Source organism: Amia ocellicauda, chromosome 6 (assembly GCF_036373705.1).
Source record: "Amia ocellicauda isolate fAmiCal2 chromosome 6, fAmiCal2.hap1, whole genome shotgun sequence".
Lineage (NCBI taxonomy): Eukaryota > Metazoa > Chordata > Actinopteri > Amiiformes > Amiidae > Amia > Amia ocellicauda.
The window spans coordinates 21,230,578-21,240,746 of record NC_089855.1 but is presented as its reverse complement, the minus strand read 5'-3'; the positions used below and the strand labels follow the sequence as shown (position 1 = coordinate 21,240,746).

General features: G+C 36.1%; 1 protein-coding gene across 1 annotated transcript; it reads right to left on the bottom strand.

Moving 5' to 3' along the window:
- Positions 1-348: 348 nt before the first annotated feature.
- On the bottom strand, positions 349-6,791 carry LOC136751228 (endothelin receptor type B). Its single transcript, XM_066706658.1, has 8 exons — positions 6,654-6,791; positions 5,446-5,957; positions 3,812-3,924; positions 3,499-3,703; positions 3,173-3,322; positions 2,948-3,081; positions 2,736-2,844; positions 349-1,980 (listed from the first exon to the last, which is right to left on the bottom strand). The coding sequence occupies exons 2-8, from the start codon at positions 5,866-5,868 to the stop codon at positions 1,843-1,845; spliced, it is 1,272 nt and encodes a 423-aa protein (XP_066562755.1). The 5' UTR covers positions 5,869-5,957; positions 6,654-6,791; the 3' UTR covers positions 349-1,842.
- Between the last annotated feature and the right edge of the window lie 3,378 nt (positions 6,792-10,169).

Sequence of the window (10,169 nt, the reverse complement as noted above, 5' to 3'; positions counted from 1 at the left end):
ATGAGTACATACGATTCCAGGCATATATTGAATATTTAATAGGAAAGGAAAATGCATTATAAATAATAGAAAGGTTTTCCTTACAGCAGGAAACTATGGTAATTCATTAAGGATAATGGGGGGAAACAATGTTAAAACCACAAAAATATAGTATCAGGAATTAAACTATTAGTCTAAATCATACCTTGCAGAAAATAAAAAAATATATATGTTAACTAAATTTGGAATACAGAAATCCTAATTATAAGTTAGAAAATAAAATAGATGGACATCTGGATAATTATATTTAAATAATGCAGCTTTTACAACGACAACCATTCTCAAATCAAGTAATACACCACAGGACACAATTTAGAACTTTATTATGAACAAATTTATAAAGGCATTCATGACTACAATTAGAATGCATAAATCATCAACAGTACTATAATCCTTCAGTGATAAGCCATACAAATAAATGTATAATAAAAAACAAATTTACTAAATTATATATGTATAAAAAACAAACATCTGTTTTTATGAATGCACAAAGGTATGCACAATATGTACAGTAATGCTTACATAGCTAATATAATACAGTGTTTCATAATATTGAAAGCTATTAAATACTGGCACTTCATGCAATAAAATATTGATACATGTGTAGCTCTTGATTGAGCTGAAAATCAAGCTGAATGCAGTGATTGTCATTGTCCACACTAAGCTACTCAAAGCCCACCGATTGACAGTAGTAAAACTATTATAGCTATTAAAATGTGAATCGACATGAATGCAGTATCATGAACATAACAAAGCAGTTATTGCTCAGCACGTTTTCTGATATTTTTTAGGTTACAAAATTAAGCTTGATTCACATCATAAGGCATAAGTAACATAAAAAACAGTATAATACAAACATTGCGCCAGGCAAGTTATAATTTCTTTGTTCTGTTTTTTTGTGATATATTTTTTTATTATTTAGAAACATAAAACATCTTAACCATGGGACCTGCCCATTAAGTTTTCTTTAACACTTTGTTTAAAGAAAATGTATGTAAAAACAGTGTGGCTGTTAATAATGGAACAAGGCTGAGTCTTCCTTATACAGCTGTAGCTCGTGCTGTGCTCTGTATATAAGGAGTTACCCAGATGCTACATAACAAAGCAAGTTTACTATTATTAAAGTCAGTTCATTGTAATTAAAATGGGGAACTTGTTACTCAGATAAAGCTCCTATTTAGTCTTTCTGCAACAGATTTGTTAATGAGCTTTTACCAGGACAGTCTGAAACATATCCATGATTTCCTAGACTGGGGGCAACGTAGAATAACAAGGAAATGAAAATGAAGGCAGCTGAAGCGCATTGAAATGAATTGGTCAACAGCACAATATTTAAATATTGTGTTGGAAGTTATATTCAGTAATAAAAATGTGACCCTTAAGACCCATAGCTTTTCATTGATTGATGATGTAATAATTTGTATTAATCTGAAATGAGAGTTTGTCAAACATGTTAGCGATCTTTTCTTGCAAATTGGCTACCATCTCTGATTCATCTAGCTTTGAAATATTCATAAGAGAGGCCTTAACGCAACATTAATTCTTAATAAGGCTCCAAATTCCTTTCCCAGAGAAAGCACCTATTTCTATGGGGTGCCCGATCAGAGTGCATTTAACAGATATGAAATGCAAATGAAGTTTCTTTACAAAAACAGTCATAAAAAATTAAAACAGTCACTGTCTTAAGTGCCTTCACACATGGTTTCCCAGGTGGGAGAAAACATACTTGTGATGATAAAAAAATAATTTTTTAGTCAGCTGAGAGAAGTCCAGCTTAAATCAGTGTTTTGTGAACAAGCAGCTTCAGGTGGAGGTGTATTTGTTTGTGGGGCGGGAGTTGCTCTGTTCAGAGGCGCGGTCGTTGACTTTTGACTTCATGCAGGATTGCTTGTCATCCAGGGCCAGCATGTCTGGGGATGTGCACCAGCAGCACAGGCACGACTGATTAGAAGGAAGAGATGGGAACAAAGGCAGACTGTAAGCACCACAGATATCATACAGACTGACGCTGGCCACAAAAAAGAGCAACGACAACAAAAAAAAGTATTCAAAAGAATACTACATAATACTAATTTTGTTTTCATTTCCTTTCAATCTACCATAACAACTTAAGCTCTTCAGCACAATCTACATGTGAGAGGAGGGAAAAAATATATTTACACCATATGACCTTCCCACTGCACCAGGCTATCTGATAACCCAGCTCTTCAGTCTTGTGAGGCCAGTCTGAGCCTGAGTGATCTCAGCATGGTGTCTCATGGCAGTCTGTTGTCAAGTGATCACTGTGGGGTGGTGAGGTGTGTGGGATGGGGGGGCTAGGGATCTGTGAGTCCCTGAGGCATGGTTCACCCTCTTGAATCACATTACAAATGCAGGACTTACTCAGATGAGCACTACTAGGAGGGATCTGCAGGAGCACAACTTTAAACATTGTAATTATGTTAGTTGCAATTGTGAGGGGGGTTAATGGGCTTGTACAGTGGGTCAGAAAGGAACATAAATAAAATATTGTACAGCATTTCTTTATTATATTGGTATTTGCTGTCTGATACTAAAGTGGCTATCCCTGCTCTTTCTTTTCTGCAGAAAGACTGAAGCATGTCGCTGTTAATTAGCTTAATCTGCAACAGGCTGTCCCACATTAGATGCACAATGACCTGAATGAGCAAGAACAGAGAGAAGAAAAGAGATCTTACCCTGAAACAGTTTTTGAATCTCTTGCTGACCAAGTAGAGTGCAATGGGATTGATACAAGAATTTACGGAAGCCATGTTGATGCCAATATAATCCAGAACAAGGAAGAAGCTAAAGAAGTAGAAGAAAAGGAAATTAACAAGGTTGAAGTTTTCACAAATACCACAAGCTGGGAGATATCTGTAACACAGATGCATATTTGTTGGTTTCTTACCTCAGTAATTCACACCGATTAGGGTCCTCTTCGTCATAAATGGTTAACTTCAAGATTCTGCTGACGTGCAGGGGTAGCCAGCAAAGAGCGAATACAAGTACCAAACAGAAAACTGTCTTTGCCACTTCACGCCTCTGTGAATAAATGAATAAATGAATAGTTGTTTTAAAGGCTCAAAATATTTTGGGGATACATTAAGTGAAATTAACAAAAGCTTTTTCCTACCTGTTTAAGGTGATCATTTAAAGCGATCTGCATTCCGTTTTTCTTTCTCAGCATCTCACATGTCATGAGCGTGTAGAAAATGGCTGTACACGCTAGGGGCATGCAGAAGTAGAAGCTGAACAGCCACCAGTCTTTCGCAGACTTATAAAACTAGTGGAGCAAAAAAACAAAACATGTTAGTTACTGACTCACTGCACAAGACACACTGACTTTTTCTGGGTTTTGTTTTAAGAGCAAATAAATACAGCTTTACAGAGAAACCTATGTACCCAACCTATGTAAACAATCAAATATATAAATAAATGCCATGTACCCTGTCTTCTTACCTGCATAAACTGTGATTTCTGCATCGGATGCAGCAAACAGATTCTGAGGTGCTCTCCTTTGTAATCCATTGCAATCATATCAAAAGCAATAGCCTCAGGCACTGCTAGAACAAATGATATCACCCATATCAGTGTAATCTCTATTGCTGTCCACTTTGGAACTCCAATTCCTTTGATACGGTTCCAAGATGCCACGGCTCTGTATCTAGATGTGGATTAAAGAATATTTACTAATTAACATTCATATGATACCCATTTTTAGTATTTTTTTAAATACTCAAAAATAGTATATATGGTAAGCATTTTAACATACCTGTCAATGCTGAGTGCACATAAACTCAGCACAGTTATCCCAACAGATGATTTTTGAATAAATGGCATGAGTTTACACATCTCTACTCCAAATGGCCAATCTTCAGCTAGCAGCTGTGGAAGGAAATACACACATATATATATATATATATATATAATTATAGATATATATACACTATGTCATACTCCCAACACATCTGCACTCTGACACACGATTCTTCCTGGGCAACATACACAGAATCTGCTTCTTACTCATCAACTACGTGACTCAGACCAGACTTGTCCAGACCCTGGTTGTCCCCCCCGGATTACTGCAACTCCTTCCTGGGTGGCCTGCCTGCATCTGCTGCCCCATCCAGCTCATCCAGAACTCGTCTGCTCGTCTGGTGTTCTCTCTGTCTCAGTTCACACATACTACTACATTACGCCACTCCCTTCACAAACTCCTAATCTTGGCTCACATCTAGTTCAAGACTTTCACTCTTTCCTACTGTTGTCCCAGACGGCACCTAGTTACCTACAGACTCTCATCTCTCCTTAAACTCCCTCCAGACCATTCCAGGCCACCAGAAAACTCCCTTTACTCCACTTCCCTTCCACAGAGCATGATCTTTCTTAACCCTCGCCCCTAAGTGGTGAAACGACCTTCGCACTGAGGTCAGGACGACACAGTCCTCGACCACCATCCAGTGAAGACACATCTGTTCAGACTGTACTTGTAATACAGCAGCCTGATCTAGTGGTCTACTCAGCACTTGTGATATTACTCAATTTATTTAACTATACTTCCTTATGCTTCCATGTACTAATGTATTGTTAGCACTTCTATTGTTTTACTGCAACTTCTGCTATGACCCCCTCCATTTAGCACATACCTGGATAAGGGTGTCTGCTAAGAAATGCATTATAATAATAATTTAATCTGTAAACATTTACCATTTATGAAACTACTTTTGATTCTAAAACAAAAACATCTTTAATTAAATTAAATTACTTATACACACGTATGTAATGGACACAACAATAATACGACAGAAGCTGTGAATTGTTTCCAAAACACATTTTCAGATTCTATGCGATTTTTAACTGCACATTTCCTGTTTAATAAATAATGTAACATAGTTAGCCCACATTAATTTATACAAACTCGAAAGCTCATCCCGAATATATTTATATGTGTGTATACAGCTCTGGAAAAAATTGAGACCACTGCAATTTTTTCTTAAATCAGCATCTCTACAGGTATGGCAGCCGTTCCATTCCTTTCATATTTTTATTTGGAATTTGGGAGAAATGTTGTCAGTAGTTTACAGAATAGAACAATGTTAATTTTACCCAAACACATACCTATAAATAGTAACACCAGAGAAACTGATCATTTTGCAGTGGTCTCACAATGTTTTCCAGAGCTGTATATAGATCAATTGATAGATTAATAAGCTGTCTTTATTTTTATTTTTTATTTTTTTGAGGGAGTGGGAGAATTTTCATTGATATACTAATTTGTAACTGTTGCAACACCTGTTCCAAAGAACACCATCAGTTCTCGGTATTTTAGCAAGAAACTTCTCATTATACACTGATGCGCATATCATAATAGGAGAGTACTTTTTGCATGAAAAAAAAAAAACTCACCTTGTACACGTTTATAGGTATATCAATCACAATATGCAACAGATCTCCCAATGCGAGACTGGCGATGAGGATGTTCGGTCCGTTTCTCATGCATTTATTTTTGTAGATGATCCTCAGCAAGGTGGAGTTGCCGATGATCCCCACCACAAACACCAGGCAGGAGACCACCGTGTTAATGTACTTAAAAGTATCCCTGATTTCAGTGGGTCCTGAACACATTGGCGGCAACTGCCTGGGACCGCCCGGCTTCATGGTTTTGGGATGGTTGTGAGCAGGCAGCGCATTGGAGATGTTGATACTGAGAGCATGCCTGCCGCCTTGGGGTTTCGGTGTCGGATCCAGGTTCTGGGCAGAGACTGGCAGCGTCAGGGGCTCGACCAGCACCAGCAAGAGCAGGGACGTCATAAGCCGTATCTTTGCCATCTTCAGAACAGCTGCTTGTGTGTTCTGCACGAATGGGGGCAGATTGCAATCTCTGTTTTTCGGGATGTGGTTTTAATTCCAGAAAGAACCTATGATAAGAAGATCAAAATAAAGGATGTGTAATAGTAGACGATAGCAATAAGATAACAATAACAATAAGAACAATTCTGTTCTGCAACAGGCTGTAACAATCCCTTTTTCCTTATCACAGACTTGCTGCCTGTGTTTTGGTGTGGATTTTACCTAATGGTTGTAATTATTTATTTTCATGTATTGCACTTAAATATAGATTACACTATTTAAACTGCACAAACACTATCACTGGATGACTATTTTGTATTGCTTCTGCTAAGATGATCAATACAAGCACTACAACAAATGACATCAATATTTACCATTTACAAATTAAAGATGGGGTGCACATCAAAGCTTAAAATACATAACTATATTATAAGGGAGTTCCTTTAACTTTCAGCCCTCTTTAAATTACTGAAACATATGTTTGTTATTGACACAACTATCATACAACAGAGGCCGTCAATTGTTTCCAAAACACAAGTGTCTACATCAGATTTCCATGTTTAATTAATAATGTAACATAGCCAACATTAATACATCATCATGACATATGAAGAAACGCACAGAAATCCCTAAACTATCATACTACGCATGACATAAATATATATGTTGACCATGAATACAACATTACCTACAGCAATTACAAAACAGCTACAAAAAAAAATTACAACCCCCCCTGGTTAGACGGTAACGTATGAAAGCCTTACCTTAGCGGATATGAAATGCTCAGGAGGACATGGCTGGTGGGTGCCCAGAGTCCTTCAGTGGCATGATGTGCGGATGATGCGAGTCTTGTCTGAGATCAAAACTACTCCTACTGAGGTCGAATCATCATGTTAGACCAAGACTTTATCTCTGGAGGGCTGGGAGATCAATCACAGCTCTGTTGCTGCTAACTGACCCCTCCTACCAAACGCATCCTGAGGAAAATGTATGGAGGATCATCTCTAGGGCCTCCTCTCTGTCTCTGGGATCAAATTACCAAAGTTCAATGTTATTTGTATATCAGCGGAAGCAGTCGAACTGTTTATTAAAGGTTCTTATTATATTTATTTGTTAAAGGTGATACATTTGGACTCCATAGAGAGCTTTAATGAAACAGTCATCTATTGCTTAATTTGACTAAGCAGTGACTTGCAAATAAATAGTTTAGTACCAGTAGCAGGATAATCTCTATGATTCAGAAGAGCACAATTAGATCACTGCTTCCACCGGAAAACAAAATACATGTCATACTGAAAAGTTAGCTTAAGTCTGCTAAGTAATCACACCTAGGGGCCCTGAAGGGATGGAGAGTCTAGTCAAAGATTGGAATGACTGCTTCACCTGTCATTGATTTTTTTTTTCTATTTTCCACGTGAAGAAATCTCAGATCATTGCCATGATTTGCTGCCAACACGGCATCAGTACCAGATGTTTTACCTTGATTGATGGTGTGCTGTCTGTCTGTTGTGGTCTTAAAGAAGCCAGTACCTTAATTCAGCAAAGGCCTTGCTCTGTCCACAGCTGTGAGGGTAGCAGGAAACACAGGGCAGTATTCCTGCCAGGAAGGTGTCACATGTTTTATAGAACCCCGACCAAAGAAAAAGTGTCCTACTAGGAGGTGATCTGTCTTGGAGTTACTTTAGTCTTATATAATTGTATATTCCATTCTGTGTATCTGTTTTTTGTTTTGTTTTTTGGTATTCCCCCTTCCTGTCCAGATGCTGTTAAAACATTAAAACGAATGAAGAATTGTTAAAAAATAAAAATCTATCTTGGAGTTGTCTTGAACCTCTTGAGGTATAAGGATGAAGTGTCTAGCTTGACTTTTTCTTTAAAGCCATGCCTCCTTTTATCAATTACTGTACTTTCTCCACACTGTAAAAATGATTGAACTCATTGTATTAACCGAGAAACAAGTACCACGAGAATTTGAAAGAGCATGCTATTGTTTAAAATAACTTTCACCACTAAACACCCATATCATTACAAATCACTATGGTTTTAAAGTTTAAACTATTTGTTGGAATAAAATAATAATACTACATGAATAGGTGTTATAGTCAGTAAATGAAGTAAACATACAAATAAAAGGTTAGTAAGAAGTGTAAAGCAGGAATGTCAGTAAAGTTTTGGAAGCAGTTATATTCCATTCAAATTCCACATTTGAAGTTTACTTTTAGTTATTCTGTTAGATTAATGATTCACCAGTATGCTCATTGGATACCAATCCTGAGGTACACCAGACATCAGTTATGTTCCAATGAGCTTGAATTCAATAACTTTTTACCGTGCTCACTTTAAAATGGGCCATATCATAAATCATTTTCTCATTAACCTGGGTGCATTTGTGTTTCAAGCTCAGTTACTCAATAAATTTATTTAACTCAATTAGTAAAGTGAGAGCAAATCCTGTCTGGGAGAGGCTAACTACAACAGACTTAAGTCACACATAATAATAATCTTATAATACAATGCTTTTATGAATTCACTTGCATTTGTCACGGATACTTTGTGAGTGTCTAAAAAAAACAACTAAAAACTGTCCTTTTAACATAATAGGAGTAAAGACTGTTCCACAGTGAGAGGGAAACATTGAAAACTTTATTTTTAAAAAGAGAAATACACAATTCTAAGAAAAATATGTTATTTTGGGAATGTAAATTCAAATTCCAAGAAAGAATGAGGGAATACTACATTAATAATCCAAAGTTTCTTGCTTTCATAGTATGCTTCACAAAATGTTGCTTAAAAGCATGAAAGCCTGACCAATGATCCCACTGAAGAAGCGTGAACAGTTTGAAAGCTGCCTTTTTGTTCACTGACTCACTGACACAGTGGTTCACTGGTTACAAAAGCACAAATGCATAAAACAAGCCTTGTGTTGTTGTTTTTTAACTGAAAGAATGTTGTGTTCTACAATAATATAGAAAGATTTGCCCAACAAATGGGAGGACAGAGCATCTTCTGATCTGAAATATCAAATTCATTTATCAGTGCTTATAAAAACTATCTAGCTGGTAACGTTCACTTTTCTTTCATTCATTATTTCTTCAGTCTATCCTTTTTGAGTTCTGAATCCTTTCATTCTTTTGAGAATTCTATTTGATGTCCCTAAAATTCAAGATACTTCTCAGAAATGGAGATAAGTGGTACACTAGACATACACAGACATTCTATTGACATTTGACATCCACATGCTAAAGTGTATTGTTGATAGATTTTCAAAAACTTACAAATGGACATACTATGTTTGATCATTTTCTGAAAATAATTTAAAGCTTAAAGTTGCAGATTATGCAGCCTATACTCAAGTTTACCTTGGCACATTTATTATAAGATTTTGCATCTTTCACAACTTGGTTTTATTGTGGTTCTTAAAAATAGAAATGTACAAAGTCAAACAATTAGAAGCAAAAAATGGTTGATCCTGCATTACAGGTGTGTGAATGAATAATAGGATGAAGAGAGACAAATCCTGTCCACACTGTATTTAGGAAGAAACAAAGTCATCAAAAAAATGTATTATCATATACACCACATTTTATTTCTTAGTGTAAGTGCTAGAAGTGCTCAAGTGACAACAGCATTAACCAATTCAGCAATCAAGCTTTCATCAGTGCTTGTGTAGCATACAAATTCACACAATGCAATGCATACAGGTGAAACGTATTGAGTAATCATTTGACTACACCTTCATTAAACATCAATTGGCAATTATGTTATCTTAGACCAGAACAAATGAATTCATATAACTGATTAACAAAACAGAACTGTAATTGACAATAATACGAATAATGGTTAAATGATTACAATAACAACCAAATAACTATAAATTAATAATAAAATAGTTAAATTGAAAAACAATAACATACATCAATTGCCAAGTAAATGCTATACTGAGACAAAACAAATTAATTGAACAACTGACAATGACAAATGCAATTACTAGTTATGGCAATGGTTAAGAAATTACAATTACAAATATATAGAAATTATTGACAGAAACAAATACATAGATCATTAGGCTAACAATACCAAACCAATAGTCAGTAAATTGCTGGATTAAAGGCAAATCAGATTGAATTTTAACAGAATGACAAATGTAGTCAAAGATATCAGCACACTAACAATGGGGTGTCAATACCAGAACCCTATAGTCACAGAAGTGCTAAAGAGAAAAAAGAAAAAAAGAAACATACAATCAATTAAGGACCTGACATTGACAGGAATACACATTA

What these genes read in the sequence shown, in the direction of transcription:
- LOC136751228 (XM_066706658.1), bottom strand. Translation starts at nt 5,868, where the DNA reads ATGGCAAAGATACGGCTTATGACGTCCCTGCTCTTGCTGGTGCTGGTC. An exon ending in AGAAATCACAGTTTATGCAG is followed by an intron (nt 3,323 to 3,498) that starts GTAAGAAGACAG and finishes TTGCTCCACTAG; the next exon opens with TTTTATAAGTCTGCGAAAGA. An exon ending in TAAATGATCACCTTAAACAG is followed by an intron (nt 3,082 to 3,172) that starts GTAGGAAAAAGC and finishes ATTTATTCACAG; the next exon opens with AGGCGTGAAGTGGCAAAGAC.